We start from the raw sequence: 17,799 nt of genomic DNA, 5'->3' as shown, positions 1-17,799 counted from the left end.
ACAGGAGGTGGTGTGATTACCTTAGGAGAACCAAGACTCAGAAGGTGAAGTGATTGGCTTGAGGCCAGGCAGCTCTTGCTTCTGGAGCTGGTTCCTGAGGCTGCCAGGCTACAAGCCCACTGCTCTTTAGGCTGCTCTACATGTGCTCTCCTCTCTCCTCCCCTCCAGTTGCTAGGGTCAGAATCCTCCCAAAAGGGGACCAGATGCAGTGGCTCATGCCTATAATCCCAGCACTTTGGGAGGCTGAGGCAGGAGGATCGCTTGAGGCTAGGAGTTCGAGACCAGCATTAGCGAAAACAGTGAGAACTCCTCCCACTCCCACTCCTCCCACTCTCCTAGTCTCTACAAAAATAAATTTTTTAATTAGGTGGATGTGGTGGTGAGTGCCTATAGTTGTGCCTGCTTGGGAGGCTGAGACGGGAGGATTGCTTGAGCCCAGGGTTTGAGGCTGCAGTGAGCTACGATTGTGCCACCGTATTCAGCCTGTGTGACAGAGTGAGACCCAGCCACTGGAAAAAAAAATCCTTTAAAGAGGGTTAGGGATCTGGGGATCCAGGTGGGGAGCGGCCCCAGTCTCATATTCTCCTCTATCTGCTGTCCAACTTGTCAGCAGCCCCTTTTGGAGGACAGGAGGAGGGAACGGCTCAGCAATTGGACTCCCTCCACTACCCCCACCTCCTTTAACTCTGGAAAGAGGCACGTGTTGGGTTTTCATTGTTATCCCTTCCATGTGGAGAGCACTTTAGAGTTTACCAACTGCTTATCAACTCATCCCTGAATTCGTTGCTTACTTATTGTGAGTCTTACTGCCTTATAAAGTAGAAGGGCAGGAATATTAGCCTCATTTTACTGGTGGGGAAACTGAGGCCCAGAGAGAAGGAAATTAGGGCAGTATCCAGCTCAGAGCCAAACCCTCCTGCCTTAATCCAGCCCTTTAGTGTCTGTCTCTGGTCTGGGGTCCTGGGCAAAGCTGGGGTCAAACACTGGCCTCTCTGAGCCCAGAGCCCAGGCCAGCCCCTTCCCAGAAGTCTCTCTTCCTTTCCCTCTTCATTTGGGCCCAGAAGGCCCCATGATCTTAGGGGAGACCTTTATTCATTTGCCAAATACCTCCTGTCGCCCACTCCATGCCCATCCTGGTAGCTTTGGAGCTGGTGCCAACACAATATGCCCTGAGAGAACTCCCAGGCTGGTGGAGAGTCACCTCAACAAACAAGCTTGGCATGGGAGCAAAGCCCAGCCACTGGGGACAGAAGGTTTCAGCTCCCTGTTCCTTTCTAGAGAGTATGTGGAATCTGTTCTCTCCTAGAGAATGCCCCACTGCCCATCCTAGAGCCATCCGCAGCATCTCTGATCCAGCCTCCTTCCTGCCTTTGGTCTCTCTTTTCCCGCCTTTCTCCCACGCCCCCAAAGCACCTAGGAATCTTTCCAGAGAGTCAACAGCAGAGGGTGGTGAGGAACTCTTACTGGTGATCAGGACTCTGAGACCAAATCCTGCCAGGCCTGGGCATATTCCGCATCCCTCATCTATAGAATGAGGACTGAGGTTACCTCACAAAGGTATTGTAAAGCCATGTGACCTTTCTTGTCCTTTCCAGACACCCCATGCCTTCCATGTACTGGTATGCCTCCCTTCCTTTAAACAGGCTCTTCTCTAACCTAAAAACATATTCATCACTCAAGGCTCTGTTCGTCGTATCAAATGTCACTGCCTCTGGGAAGCCTGAACTGACCCCCATTCCAACGGGCTAAAATTGCTCCCCCTCTGGGTTTGCCTGCTTGGCCAGTCTGTTATCCAGACCTCATCACAATCTTCCTCATACCAAGATTGGTTTATTTCCTGGCCTGTCACCCATCTACTCCACCTGGACTGTGATTCCAGGTTGGCACTGGGCCTGGAATAAAACTAGCACCAATTCGTAGAATAATCGCCACCATCACGTACTGAGGGCTGCCAAGGTGTCTGGCACTGTGCTAAAGGCGCAACCACCTGAGAAGACTGGGACCTTCTCCCTCTGAGGAAACGGCCTCAGACATCTGAATGGATGGTGTCTTGGACAAGGGAGAAAGCCACAGTCCAAATCCAGGGCTGTCTGAATCCTTAGGTGCCGCTCAGTTCTCTGACAGAGCGCCAAGCTCCCCCTACCCTAGGATCTGGGGAGTCCAGTGGTTACCTCACCCCCGGGTGGCAGCCTCTGCCTTCCAGGTTATGACATAATTGCGCAACTCCTCATATATTTTCGAAAGAAACTGTTGGTTTCCTCTCCTGGGCACTGCTGGGGATTGTGGCCCCCATGCCACCCAGGGTCTTCAGCAGCCTCAGGACTTTGGACGCTAAATATAGTCAGGGCTTGGGGTGATAAGGAAATGAAAACGACAAGACTGCAAAGTGACCCAGTTTTATTTTGGTTTTGGAGGCCAGATGGGGCACTGCTCCATGGGTTAGGGCTGTACAACCTTCCCTTCCCCGAGGTGGGAGGCCCAGGGCCCAGGTAGCGGGAGTCGGGGCTCAGTGGTTGGTGGCTCCGGGGACCTAATCCCGGTAGAGTGTGGCACGAGGAGAGAGGGGGAAATCAGGCAGAGGCCTGCAATGGCTCAGATTGGGAGGGGAGCGAGGAAAGAGAGAGAACACAGAATCCAAGAACCGGGAGTCAGAAAGCTGGGCCAGTCTCCTTCACTTTACCGCCGAGGCTAGGGTCAAAGAAGTGAAGCCAAACTGTCACCCCGCAGTAGGCAGGGCCTGGAGGGACGCTGCCCGGCTCCGCGCTCAAACCCGCCGTCTCCACCCTCACGGAGGGTGCGTGCGGGCCCATCGCTGGGCGTGGAGTCCGACGGGCAGTCAGCAGCTCACCGAGCCAGCGGGCGGCGCTGACCCCAAGTCCGAGAAGCAGTCGAACTCGCTCTGGCCCAGGAAGAGCTCGGGCAGTTCGCGCACGCGGTGCAGCCCGAGCTCGAGCTCTAGCGACGTCAGCGCCTCCTCGTCGATGAGCTCGGCGTCCATGCCGCCCAGGGCGTGCGCAGGCGGCGGGGCCGCGGTGGCGGGCGCGGGCTGCGGGCCCGGGGAGCCTCCTGGGGGAGCGGGGGGCGCGGTCGCCCGGCCCGGGTACAGCGTCGCCGCAGGCTGCAGGTGTGCGCTGCTCGCGGCCGCCGGCGGCACCGCCGGAAAGGGCTGGCAGGAGGACGGCGGCCCGAAGGCCCCGAACACCAGGGCCCCGGGTGGGGGCGGCGGCGGCCCCAGCAGAGCCCCCCGCGGCCGCAGCCCGCTGTCCAGGCCCGGGCCGGCGTACGGCTGCAGAGTCCGGAGCGCGTGAGGGCCGAGGGCGGGCGCGGCGGGCGGCGGCCGCTGCACCAGGCGGTAGCCCTCGGCGAGCATCAGGTGGTCGGCCATGGCGGCGGGCCGGCTGCCTGCGCGGGCAACAGGCGGGCGGTCAGCGTGGGCTCCCCCGGGCTAGCTGCTCCTCTGCGGCGGGAAACCCGGGCACCGTGCCGTCGCTGCAGCGCAGCCGCGCAAAGGGAATCCAAACCCGGCTCGTACCCCAGCCCGGTCCGGACGTCCCGAGCTACGCGCAGACGCCCCGCGAACCCACCATGTAAAGCTCCGAGACTTTCACGCCGCGCCCCGGGGCTTGGCGAACTCTTATACCCAGAGGCGGGGCTTCCCCGCCCCCTGGTGCTCATTGGCTGGATGAGGCTCTTCTGGGTGCGCCGCGCGCTCCTCCTTCTAGGTCTCGGCCACGCCCCCTGCCGGAGCCCCGCCCCTAGGCCCCAGACCCCGCCCCAGGCCATGAGTGTGGCTATGGGGAGATGCGTTTGGCACTTTCTGAGGGGCTTAGACTTGAGGCTAGGCTTGAATTCACCAGAAGGTGGGGTGGGAGGGCCAGAGATTAGGCCCCCCAGGGTTGCAGAATCTCAGACCCACCCACCCAACCTCTTAATTTTCCAGATGGAGTCCCAGGCTCAGTGGCTGAAGAGATTTCCTGGAAATACACAGCAAAGCCTTGACAGAAGCGAGACTCCAACTCGGGCCTTGAGATTGCACAACTACACTGGGCACAGGCACCTTAGCGGTGCAGGGTCCCCGCGAGAGGTCAGCTGTCCATCCCCATAACCCCCAGGGGAGCCAGTTGCTGTTCCTCTGGCTCCCACCGTGCCTTGTCTGTTGAAGCATGTACTGAGTTGTTATTAAAGTAATTTATGGGCATGTCTCCTGAAGGACTTGTTCATCTTCTTATCCTCAGCACTTGGCCCAGAGCCTGGCCCAGAGCAGGCTTTTAGCAAGAGCTGGGTGAATGAACAAATGAATGAATGAATTGCAACTTATTCACCTGAGATTTTGTTTTTCCATCTGTAAAAGGGAACAACAGCAGCCCTTGGCCCCCTTGTGAGGGTTAAATGAGGGGATGTGTGTACAGTGTCCAGCACAGTGCCTGGCACATAGTAGATGCCCAAAAGTGTCCTCAGATGAATGAAAGGCTGGATTTAGTTCTGTCCCTAAGGACCTTTCGAGTGGGGAATATCAGACCTTCCCTTGATAACAATAATAATAACTTGCATTTTTTTTAGTGTTTTACATCCTACAAGCATCTCCCTGTGGGCAGGGCATGGATTATCAGCCCCACTTTGCAGATACGGAGAGGCAAACAAAGAAAAAGTGACTGTCCTTGTGTACAGGCAGCCCAAGTTAGCATGTGAATGCCATGTGTTTTCCAAGTCCGAGCAGCAGGAGTCTGTGCCAGTGGTCAGGACACAGCCTTCTTGAACCTTGCCCTCCACCCATGTGACACTCTCTCCCTCTCTTCTTTGACTCCCCTCCCTCAGTACCATCCTTGGTACTTCCTGGAACTTGGGTTTATCCAGTTGGTGTAGAGTGGAGAGCCCTACAGTGAGAGTGCAGAGTTCTAACTGTACCTCTGCCACCCACAGGTGTGTGGCCTCCACCACCAGCGGATTGTGACTGTTGGGTGTTGGGTGGGTGGGGGGTGCAGGCTCAGCTTTCTGCTCAGTGAAAGGGCGATGGTGACCCTGCTCAGGCACCCTGAGAGCTTGTGGGAAGTCACAAATGACCGTGGGTATGGTCACATTTCTACAAAGTGTAAAAGCTACACACTGAAGTTGATTCCCCTGAATCTCTCTCTCCAAATTAAGATTTCACACAGAAATTCCTAAACCTGGCCATACCTCAGACTCATCTGGAGATGGGGGAGAGGAGCAGGTGCCTGGGGGCTTTGAAAAAGACAGAATCTCCAGCCCCACACTAACCTCCTGACACAGACTCTCTGAGAGTATTTTTGAATCATAAGAATCTGCCATTCTGACCTCTTTGGTCTAAGGACATCAACATTTGGGAGCCATTGCACCACCAGACGATTTTCCTTTTAAAAAAATGTGTGTGTAAAAGAGTGCAATGTGTACCATCCAAGGGATGGACACACTTGTAACTTGGACTTGGGGGGGCGGCGGGGCAAGGGCAATATACATAACCTAAACATCTGTACCCCCATAATATGTTGAAATAAAAAAAATGTGTGTGTGACTAATGTTTAAAAAGTTCTTTAATTTAGACAACAAGTATTTATTGAGCACCTACTCTACACTAGTTTATCTACTAGTGGTTTTTATGCTTTCAAGGTCATGTACTTCTCTGAGAGTCTAATGGAAGCTACAGAATCATGGTCACAAACTATTGCCTATAAATTCAGTGAATTAACAGATCTGGGGGTGGGGGTGTCCATGGACTCCTCAGGGGTTCATGGAGTCTGGGTTAAGAACACCTGTTAGATATGTGTAAAGAGCAAACTAAGTAAAATAATGATCCCCATTTTAGAAAGTGATAGGTACAACGTAACCGATTAGCACCATGGTGCTCACATGGCAGTAATATTCTCCAGGGATTAGAGGGATAGGGAGGTTAACTCACAACTAAAGGACATGGTGAGCATTGTAGAGGGGAAGGGCACGCCTCTAACCCTCGCTTGGGTGAGGCAAAGACATAAAATGTAACCAAAATGTTTGTACCCTCATAATACCCTGAAATAAAAAATAAATAAAAGAAAGAAAGTGATAGGTACAATGGATAAAAGGAAAAAGAGAGGGGGGAGGATACTGGGGTGTAGGGAAGCGGGGAAAGGTTGTAGCCTTGCACAGAATGCTCAGGGTGAGCCCACTGGGACCGTGGGGTTTGAGCAGAGACTTGAAAGAGGAGAGGAGTGTCTGGGCAAAAGGGGTCCAAGCAGAGGACCAAGCTCCCAAACACTAGAGCAGTGCTTCTAAAACCGCAGCAAGTACCAAGGTGTCAGCATTACCAGGGACTCGTTAGAAATGCACATTCCGGAGTCCCATTCTGAACCTGAATCAGTTTCTGAATCAGAAACTGGGCTGGGGCTCAGCCATGTGTGGTTTATTAAGCCCTGCAGGTGATTCTGGTTACGGACCTCCGAGTTAGGGTAAAGCCTCAAGGCAGGTGTGAGCAACAGCCCAGAGGGAGTGTGGGCAGAGTGACATGCTCTAACCTGTGCTCCTCTGGTCGGAACTCATTCGTTCCCAGTGTTTCCACGAACTGCTTCCTTGCTGCTCCTTGGACTTCGCAAGCACATCACTTCTCTGGGCTCTTCCCTGAGACAGCCCCACTCCTTTACCTTGTTCGGATCTCCATCCAAAGGTCGCCCCTTAGAGATACCTTCCCTGACCACCCTCTATCCCTCTCTAGCCCCTCACCCTGTTTTGCTTTTCTTCTTAGCACCTACCACCACTTGGCATTACACTCACGCATAACAATGTTTTGGTTAATGATGGTGGTCCTATGAGATTGTAATGGAGCTGAAAAAATCCCTGTCACCTAGTGACCTTGTAGCCACTGTCAAGTCGTAGCGCAATGAATTACTCCTGTGTTTGTGGGGATGCTGGTGTAAACAAACCTACTGTGCTGCCAGTCATATAAAAGTATAGCACATATAATTATGTATAGTACACTTGATAATGGTGATAAACAACTATGTTGCTGGTTTATGTATTTACTATACTTTTATTGTTAGAGTGTATTCCTTCTACTTAAAAAAAAAGTTAACAGTAAAATAGCCTCAGACAGGTGCTTCAGGAGGTATTCCAGAAGAAGGCATTGTTATCATAGGAGGTGACAGCTCCATGTACCTTATTGCCCCTGAAGACCTTCCAGTGGGACAAGATGGGGAGGGGGAAGACAGTGATATTATATGATCCTGACTCTGGGTGGGCCTAGGTTCACGCGTGTGTCCATGTCTTAGTTTTTAACAAATAAGTTTAAACAAAGTGTTAAGAAATAGAAAAAAACTTGTGGAATAAGGATATAGAATAATTATCCTTTTTGACAGAGGAAGAAACTGAGGCCCAGAAAATGATTGGAACTTGCTGAGGATTGTGTGTGCATGTGTGTGTTGGAGTCACGGTTGGAAGAGACATTTGTAGCCCCCAGAGCAGAGCCTTTCCCGCTGACCCAAGCCGCTTTACCCTGAGCCACACCTTTACACATGTGAGTCGACAGGGCCACAGGTGGGCACTGACCCATGGAAGGAACTGGTAGGCCCTGAGGACCATCTTATGCCACCAAGTAGGGATGCAGTCCTTCTCTCTCCTTCTCTATGTCCAGTCTTCCTTTTGAGGACACATCGGAGGAGCCACTCGAAGTGGCTTCTATCTCCCCCAAAGGCCCCAGGTCCTGGCTTGCAGAGATACCTGACGTGACAGCTCTTGGATTTTACTCTTGTTGACAGCCCCATTTCCAGCACCCAGCGAGGGGCGACGCTCAGAGAGGCCTGAGCAAACGCTGTCCATGGACTGAGAGACTGGAGGGCTCGGGAGAGGTGCCTGGGGAGCACCTCATTCTAGAACCTCTGAGCTGGCTCCCTGGCCTGTGGCTGAGCCCCCTCCCCACCCCCATCCCCAGGCAGCCTGGCAGACTTGGCACCCAAACCTGGACACTTCTCTTGTGCCGAGATCCAGGTGACTGGCAGGCAGAGCCTCACCCGTCTGCTGCTTTTTCTCTAGATTGCAGAGCAGGCGGACATTTCTACCACATCCCCTCAGGGTCATGTCCTCCCAGACACCCCAGCTGAGGATGTGCAACATTGTGCCTGACGCTCAGGTGACAAGAATGAGGCGACAGCACCTGATGGTAACAAGAATAACATTAGCTAGTGTTTACTGAGTATTTACAGTATACCGGACATGGGCTGGATGCTTTACAAGTATTATCTTATTTAATCCTCATAATAAACCTGTGAAGAGTTACTACTGTCATTCCCATTACACAGAGAAGGAAACTGGGACTCAGAATGGGAAGTGACGTGCCCAAGGTCACACAGCTAGTGGTGGAGGAAAGGTGTGCGACAGCTCTGATAGCTGCCTCCCGGGGGCACTCTCCTCTTCTCCCTTACTTGCATGCCAGGTGCACTCCTGCCCAACAGCTCCGGCTCCTTCCTCTGCCTGCTCGCCCCAAGCCTGCTCGGCCAATTCCCTCCCCTCCTTCAAGGCTTTGCTCAAATATTATCTTTCTCTTATCCTGATCACCCTATTTAATTGTAGTGGTTTCCAAATATGTCCACAAATTCTTTGATACTCCTCCCTTAAATTCCCCTCTTTGAATGTGGGATAGACACAGTGACTCACTTCTAACAAAGAGAATTTAGCAGAAGTGGTGGTGTCACTTCCAAGACTAGTTCTCAGAAGATATGGGTTGCTTCTTGTTCTCTCTCTGGAATCACTTGCTCTGGGGGAGGTTAGCTGACATGTTGTGAGGACATTCAAGCAGCTCCATGGAGAGGGACACACGGCAAGGGACCAAGGCTTCTTGCCAACACCTGGGAGGAAGTAGGGTCTTTTGCCAACAGCTGTGTGTTACCTTGGAAGTGGCTCCTCCAGCCCCAGTCAAGCTTTCAGATGATGGTAGCCCAGCTGACATCTTGTTTGCAACCTCATGAGAGACCCTGAGCCAGAATGATCTGGCTAAGCTACTCCTGGATTCCTGACCCACAGAAACTAGATAATAAATGTTCGTTGTTTCAAGCTGCTAAGTATTGGGGTAATTTGTTACATAGCAATAGATAACTAATACAGTTGTTCCTCAGCATCCACCGAGGATTGGTTTCAGGACTCCCCGTAGATACCAAAATCCTCTGATGCTCAAGTTCCCAATATTAAATGACAGTATTTGCATATAACTTATGCATATCCTCTGGTATTCTTTAAATCATCTCTAGATTACTTATAATATCTAATACAATATAGGCAGTGTGGTGGCTCATGCCTGTAACCCTAGCATTCTGGGAGACCGAGGCAGGAGTATTGCTTGAGGTCAGGAGTGCAAGACCAGCCTGAGCAAGAGTGAGATTCTGTCTCTAAAAAAAAAAAGTAGAAAAATTAGCCAGGCGTGGTGGTGTGCGCCTGTAGTCTCAGCTACTTGGGAGGCTTAGGCAGGAGGGTCACTTGAGCCCAGGAGTTTGAGGTTGCAGTGAGCTATGAAAATGCCACTGCACTCTGGCTGGGACAACAGAGCAAGATTCTGTCTCAAAACAAAGAAACAAACAATATCTAATACAATTTAAATGCTATGTAAATAGTTGTTATACTGTGTTGTTTATGGAATAATAACAAGAAGAAAAAGATCTGTGCATATTAAATACAGATGCAACTAAAAAAATATTTTCCTTCTGTGGTTGGTTGAATCCACAGATGTGGAACCCACGGACACAGAAGGCAGACTGTGTATTCAAGAGCAACCTGTCCCTGTTCTATCCCCCAGATGGACTTACCTTGCTCTACTTTTTATTTTTTCTCAGCATTTATCTTCTAACACAGTAATTGACTCATGTATTATGTTTAACTGTTTACCTCTCCACCATTAGAATGTCAGCTCCACAGGGCAGGGAATGTCACCTGTTTCATTTAGGCACCTAGGACAGTGCCTGACACATCCTGTTTTTCATTAAACATGAGACGTTGTCAATTTAAGAAGATTCTTGTTTTGGAAAAGTTAAAAGGCGAAAAAGAATTTGTGTCTTAAAATCAATAAAATACGGTTGTAGGTGCTCTAAGTATTAGACTGTAGAATGACACATGCTGATTTTACTTAGGGCAGCAATGTGCCCAGCCAAAAATTAGACACATTCCTGGCCAATGAGATGTGAGCAGAAGAGGCTGGGTGGGGCTTCCTGGAAAGCTCTTTAAAAACAAATGGGATTATCAAGACTAAATAAACCCACAGAGAGGGAACGCAGACTGGTGGTTGCCAGGGGCTGGGAGGAGGGGAGAATGGGGAGCAATGGCTATTAATGGTACAATGGGTACAATGGGTACAAGGGTTCCTTTTGGGGTGACACAAATGTTTTGGAACTAGACAGAGTTGGCAGTTGCACAACATGGTGAATGTATTAAATGCCACTGAATTGTTCACCTTGAAATGGTTAATTTCGTGTTATGTCAATTTCACCTCAACTGGAAGAAAAACAAACAGAAGCATTCAGCCAGCGCTCACATTCTGTGCTTTCCCTCTCCTTTCCTGCCAGGGAGGAGGATGTGATGCCTGGGGGGCAGCTGTTGTTTTCAGCATGAGAATAGAATAATAATAATAATAATGACAACAGCTTACATTTAGAGAGCACTTATTACATGCCAGATACTGTTCTAAGCTCTTTACATATATCAACTCGTGTAATATTTACAAAAACCCTGTGGGGAAGGTACTGTTATTCTCATGTTATAAATGAGAAAACTGGTACAGAGAAGAAAAATGATGGCCCATGCAGAGGATGGCAGAGTAGAATCTAGCTGATGCCCAGGCCCTCCGTGTACCACGGGACCTCTGTGGCAATCCTGGCCGACACTCCCTGTTCAGTTAAGCCCCTGTAGTCAGGTTGCTGTTGCACACAGTCTGAGATTCAAAGCCAGGTGTGATAGACATCAGTGCACGTGTACCTAGCCCCTCTCCTCTCCGAGCCTGCAAATCAGTTAGCAAGTGGTTCTTGGTCTCACGGATGCCATGGATGGTGTCTTTCTTGAAGGTAGCGTTGAGGTCTCCCCCCACTCTGAAGTGTGATTGGCTAGCACGGCCCGGTCCAGATCAAACAGTGTGGTGTGGTGTTGGGATTAGCCGTTTGGAGTGCAGTGAGGGAAACGTTCCCAGGCGTAAAGCAGACGTTAAGTGGGGGAAGACATCGTGAAGGAGCGAGACGTCACGGGTGGTCGGGATCTGCACAAATGAAGGATGCATGGAAATGGGCTTTCTCAACAAAAAGCACAGCTTTTGGGTGAAAGAACCAAGGTGTGAATGTGCAGGGTGAAGTTCAGGAAGTACCAGTAGCTGGGTAGGGCTAGAAAAATGGGCATCCGTGTCTGGAGAGGGAGAGATCAGTCCTCAAAAGTCAGGACTCATAACATTGAAAATAATCTGTGCAGAGCTTTCTACATCTTCTCACTGCAACCCAAGAAGGACAAATGGCAGGAGGTGTTCCTCTCATTTTGCAGAAAGGAATCAAGGTTCAGAGAGGTGACTCAATGTGGCTAATATTGCCTAGCTTGCAAGTGGCAAGGGCGGGGCTTGAACCTTGGTCTTTTGACTTCACATCCTGCACTTGCCTGCTCAAGCCAGCAATTGTCAGCATGACTCTGTGGGTAGGAGGGAACACAGAAGTGTTCAGAGCAGGAAAGAGATGTTCCTCCTATCGGAACTTTCTCTCTTGCCAGTGGAAAGGATAGGAAGGATTTGAGGTGAGCTGCTGGGTTATGGCAATAGACTCATTCATTCATTTAAAAGGCACTGGCTGAGTTCCTACTATGCACCAGGCACTCCCTGATATCATGGAGCTCACAATTTAGTGACAGGAGAAGCAAGAACCAAGTGAAAAATAAAACAATTACAGTGTCAAGGGCTAGGAAGGAAACAAGCAGGGTGGTGCGAACTTACTTTAGAAAGAGGGGTCAGGGTGACCACAGGTTGAACTCTGATGGAGAGGATCCATCTGTGCCAAGGACAGAGGGAAGGTGTTCTGGGCAAAGAAGCAGCATGTGCAAAGCCTCAGGTGGGGAAAGCTGGTCGGCCTGAAGAACTGAACAAAGGCCCTGAGGATGGAGGGTGGTGAGCTGAGGGGTTGGAGTGTGTTTCAAGTGGAATGGGAAGCCACTGGAGGCAGGAGGTCCCCCTTGGTGCCCCATCAGGACCAGAGCCCCGTGACTCTGTGGAAGAGGGACATTAGGAAGGGGAGGAGATGGCTCAACCGTCTGCAGTAGAGTCACATTTAATGGGGCGGGGACATTAAGTTCTAAAATCAGCATGTAAGGCAAAAGTCACATGTAGTCCTGAAGAATTCAGTAAGGAACTTAATACAGTCACATTTTTGTGTGTTCAATCCTTACAGTGATAGATATGTTTGTATGTACTCTATATAGTAATACATAGTATATGAAAAAGCATACACTATCTAAAAAGCACATATACAAACTATAATTTAGTAGGGTTTTTAAACACATAAAAGAGAGAGAGAGAGAAATGAGTTGGCTCGTGCCTGTGGAGTAGTGTGCGTGGGTTGAACGTGTGAGTAGGTGACTTTCTATGATGGATGCTGGCGGTGCCCCATCCTGATCCCCTTTCCTGGCTGCCAAGTTGTCTGCCAGTGATCAGAGCTGCCCTCTTCTCCTGAGAACTGCACTCAGCCAAACGGAAGGCTCCCCTCTCCGCCGCCCCAGTCCCTGTCAGTCCTGGGGACAGACTAGTGAGGGGCACAAAAGACCAGTCCCCTTGCTTCAATGTGAGACTGACTGTCTGGAGCACTGGTGCTCTAGAGCTCCCCAGGGTCAGGCTGGGACCTGTTTGTCTTCCCCCTCACTCTTTCCTCCCCCTCTCCTCCTGAGAGCTCTTCTTCTGGGGAACCGGCCTAAGATCTTCCTCTGAAGTGCATGCTCTTATGAGCCAGGCAGTTGATATTCATTGTCTCAGTTAATCCTCACAATCTGCCTAGATCATGGGGACACTCATCCTCTGAGAGGTGCCCACTTCATCACTTTACCCAGGGAGTCCCTAGTTATGCTGTGTGACCCACCCTTCCTGGCCATAGCCCCCTGTGCCATAGCTTTTCAGACCAGGGGGACCCCAGGCTGGGCCAGATTCTTCCTCGCAGGAGTTTAGAATTGAAACTGAGAGACAGTGGCCAGCCTGAATGAGGCTGGGACAGTTACGCACAGATGGGGAGCCACAGAGGGCAGCCAGCCTTCCCCACAGGGGCCAGGTAAATGGAAGAAACCTGTCTGCAGAGAGAGACTAGAGCAAACAGTGGGGAGGAAGGGGAGAGAGGGCAGAGAGAGAGCGAGTCCTACCTGAATTCTTGACAGCTTTCCAGACTCCAGACCCTCACAGCGCCCTCTGCCCTAGGGTCCAGGAGGTGCCCTGGTCTCCTGATACAGTCCTAATTTTGCTCAGCTAGCTCGAGAGAAACACAGGAACTGTTGGCTGAGACCTATTTCATAGGTGACGAGAAGGGCACTCAGGAAGGGTAAGTCACCAGTTCATGGGAACGGCCAGAAACTGATGGAGTAGAACTCGCAGCAGATCTGGCTCATGCCAAGACCCGGCTCCTTCTGCTGCCCTCGCCCCTGCCCCCCAGTGCTCATGCTGCCCACTGTGGACAGGGCTCTGGGCATGTGGGCGCTGCATCTCTGAGCATCTCAGCTCTGTCCTGGTGCAAATTGCTTCCTTGGATCCAGGAATTCCTGAGCTGCCTTAGAAGGTGTCACCTCAGCCTGGAAACTGCTACTTCTAACCTGGCACTCACAGATGTCCTGTGAGAAGATGGCCTGTGCCCAGCTTTGTTGCCAGGCTGAAAGGATGGCTCAAGAGCCCTTGCCCCTCTGATTACCATGTAACTGGGACTCAGAGACCTTGCACATCTGTAGGAGGGGGAGTTTCCTCACCAGCATCACCCTTCCCTTAAGAATCAGGCTGATAAACAAGTCAATGCTGGCCGGGTGCTGTGGCTCATGCCTGTAATCCTAGCACTCTGGGAGGCCGAGGCGGGCAGATTGTTTGAGCTCAGGAGTTTGAAACCAGCCTGAGCAAGAGCGAGACCCCGTCTCTACTAAAAATAGAAAGAAATTAATCGGACAACTAAAAATATTTAGAAAAAATTAGCCGGGCATGGTGGCACGTGCCTGTAGTCCCAGCTACTCGGGAGGCTGAGGCAGAAGGATTGCTTGAGCCCAGGAGTTTGAGGTTGCTGTGAGCTAGGCTGACGCCACGGCACTCACTCTAGCCTGGGCAACAAAGCGAGACTCTGTCTCAAAAAAAAAAAAAAACAAAACAAGTCAATGCTAAGCCCAAACCAGGCAAGATTAATCATTTCCTCCTCCACGCTGCTGCGGCCGCATCCTGGGTCTGAGTCATTTCCACATTCCTAGTACGTAACACAGTCCCTAGCACAAAATAGGAAAGGGGGGACATTTGCTGAATGAATGTCATTGAATGTTACACTGTTGGATGTTGTCCACTCCGTCCACTTGGCAGCACTGTAAGCAGCATTAGGGTAGAGCCAAGTTTTACTCTTTGATGTGGGAAGGGCCAGAATGGTGCAGTGCAAGAGTATGAGCTCTGAAGACACTCAGGAGTCCTGGGCTTGAATTCCAGTTATGCTCCCTGGGCGAATCTTAGGCAAGTTATTTCTCCTCTCTGAGCCTCAGTTTTCTTACCTTTAAATTTCTTACCTTTAAATTGAGGGTGATAATAACAACTATCTGACCAGGTAATTAGGAGGATTAAATGAGATAATACAACCAGGCATGGTGGCTTTTGCTTGTAATTCTAGCACTTTGGGAGGCTGAGGCAGGAGAACCACTTGAGGCCAGGAGTTTGAGACCAGCCTGAGCAACATAGCAAGACCCCATATGTATAAAAAATAGAAAAATTAGCCAGGTGTGGTGGCACACACCTATAATTCCAGCTACTTGGGAGGCTGAGGCAGGAAGATCTGTTAAGCCCAGGAGTTTGAGGTTGTAGTAAGCTATGTTGACACCATTGCACTCTAGCCTGGGCAAGAGAGTAAGACTCTATCTCAAAAAAAAAAAAAGAGAGAGAGAGAGATAATACTAAAATTTTCATCCCTAGCCTAGCACAAAGTATGAGCTCAGTGAATATTAATTGCTTCCATTCTGGTATTTCCCACAGTACTGGCACATGGCAGACATCCAGTAAATGCTAAGTCAACTTCAGGCCACCCTGGACCATCCAGCCCCGGTTAAGCTATCAGCTGACTGCAACTACATGAATGAGCCCAGGAAATATCAGCGGAAGAATCAACTAGCTAAGCCCAGCCAAAATGCAGCATATAGAATCATGAGCTAATAAATGGTTCCTATTTTAAGCCCTAAGTTCCGAGGTCGTTTTTATACAGCAAACACTAACTTTTACAAACAATGAAGTTATAGGAAGAGCTGGGATGGAACTGGTCTTTAGGAGCCACTGGAATCAGGACTCTCTTGCTCTGTCTCTTTTGTCTTTGCTTTTTTCTGCACATTAGCTTCCTTCTCTTTCACAGCACATTGATTTTCTTCATGGTGCAGAAAGCATGGCTGAGTTTTATACCTTGCACTTTCGCCTAATGGAGAAAAACTGACTCCTTTCTCTTCATCCCAGGTCTAAAAATCCCTGTGAAAAAACTCATTTTCCCAGCTTGGGTCAAGCACCCGCTTGGACCAATCAACTGGTGATGAGGTTGGAAGGGCATGATCGCAATACACACTAGATGACTCATGCTGAGTACAACTATATGCCAAGCACTGTTTTAAGGCTTAACATGAGCTAATTGACTTCATCCTCATAATACAACAATCCTATCAGAGCTATTATCCCTACTTTGAAGTGAGGAAACTGAAAACTAGCCACAGAGAGGTGAAGTAACTTGCCCAAGGTCACACAGCAAGAAAAAGGTGCAACCAGGCTGTCTGACTTCAGAACGCACACCCCTAATGACCACAGTGCTCTGCCTCTCACACTGAGTTCCTGGAAGGACATCTAATGCATTGATGGGTAGGCAGGATGGAGGCATTCCAAGGAAGGAACTAGAATGTTAACCCAGAGAAGGGAAGCTTCCAGGGGCCCTTAATCACACTGTCTTCAGATCTCTAAATGACTGTCTCTTGGCAATTAGAGTGGATGGTTCTGGATGATCTCAGAAAATGAATCTAAGATCCGTGGGTGGACACCACTGGGAAGTGGGTTTCAATTCAGTGAAAGGAATTTCTTCTGAATCAGGAAGGTTAACACTTGAGGTCACACAGGAAGCAACTGGCTGAACTGGGATTTAAACTTCTACCTGAAGGAGGGCCCTGATCTTCATTTCCTTCTCAAAATGTGGAAAGGAATATTGGTGGGGGTGGAGCAGGGAGAAACTGAGCCCATATCTGCCCATATCTTGTTAAAGACCTGCTATTTCCCTGCACATAGATGCTGCTGTGTGATCATCTTCAGCTACCCTGTGGGTGTGACTCGCCTCCTTGGCTGGTGTGTAAATTCCCTGGGGGTAAAGTCATGTGCCCTCTTGAATGCCCAGCCTAGCACTGTCCTGGCTGGGACCTATGAGATGTGTATGTTGGGGGGGTCCCTGTGGTTCCTCATGTATCCCCCAGCCTGGCTTAGACTTGGGGGGCAGGGTCAGGCTAGGCTGGAAGGCTCAGCTGGGGGTTTCCTCTGGGTGGGACAGCCTGGCTCTTGCTGGGCTGAAAGCCAGCCTGGGAAGGAATTTCCCAGTTACTTCTGAATTCTGTTTTCTTTGTGGAGAGAGAATAGCATTGGAAGAAGGGCCCTGGTCCTCTTGTCCTCAGCAAATAGCCTGAAAGGGGAAGAGGAGAATGGGGTGCCTTTGTTTGGTGGGAGGAAGCAGCGCTTTCTTTTCTCTTTTTTTTTTTTTTAGCACTTTCTCATAAGGTGTCAGGATTTGGTGCTTCCCTCCTGGGACAAGAATAAGACCCCCACACCCTCAGAGCTGATAGATGCCCAGGGAAGAAGTTTTGGTTTAGCTGGGTGACCATCAATTCTTTAGCCAGTGCTGTGTAATAGAAAGATACGATAAATGTGAGTCACATATGAAATTGGAAATGTTCTAGTAGCCACATTTAAGAGAGTAAAGAGAAACAAGTCAACTTTAATGACAAATTTTATTCAACCCAACATATCCAAAATATTAATAATATCATTGCAACATGGAATGAATATAAAAGGTATTAGTGAGATATTTCACATTTTTTGTACCAGATATTTGAAATATGATGTGTATTTTATACCTCAATTTTGATTGGCCACATACCAATTGCTCGGTAGCGACACGGGGCTGATGGCTGCCATATTGGACAGAACAATTTTAGACACCGGATTCTGGATATGGAGATCCAGCAAATAGCCTGAAAGGGGAAGTCTCAGGATTTCTGCATCCTAAGATTGCCTTTGGAAGGACTTCACAGTCATCCAGTCAAGCCCCTCACCTACAAGGAAATGACTTTCCTCAAGGACACCAACTGCTCCTAGCAAAGCTGATATCTGCACCTGTGTGTCCCAGTCTCGGATAACTCCCCTGTCACCCAGCCTCTTGCCAGTGGAGATGGGTTGCTGACAGCCAGCATCAAGGAATCAAACAGGGGCAAGAGATGAGGCAGGAAGACACTGTAAAGAGGTAAAATGTACCCTACCCTGGCAGACGTCCTCTTGTGGGCCACCTTCTCTCTATCTGGAGGGAGTGTCACAGCCCGACACAGAGCAGGCAGGAATTCTTTTGGTGACTCCCCAAACTTGAATGT

The 17,799-nt window shown here is 50.0% G+C and overlaps 1 protein-coding gene across 1 annotated transcript; it reads right to left on the bottom strand.

The window, feature by feature from the left end:
• Positions 1-2,400: 2,400 nt before the first annotated feature.
• Positions 2,401-3,568, bottom strand: CITED4 (Cbp/p300-interacting transactivator, with Glu/Asp-rich carboxy-terminal domain, 4). Its single transcript, XM_012646693.1, has one exon. It carries the CDS (start codon positions 3,383-3,385, stop codon positions 2,837-2,839), a length of 549 nt encoding a protein of 182 aa, XP_012502147.1. The 5' UTR covers positions 3,386-3,568; the 3' UTR covers positions 2,401-2,836.
• Positions 3,569-17,799: the final 14,231 nt, after the last annotated feature.

Source organism: Propithecus coquereli, unplaced genomic scaffold (assembly GCF_000956105.1).
Source record: "Propithecus coquereli isolate 6110/MARCELLA unplaced genomic scaffold, Pcoq_1.0 Scaffold249, whole genome shotgun sequence".
NCBI classification, from domain to species: domain Eukaryota; kingdom Metazoa; phylum Chordata; class Mammalia; order Primates; family Indriidae; genus Propithecus; species Propithecus coquereli.
This window is presented reverse-complemented; position numbering and strand designations above follow the sequence as displayed.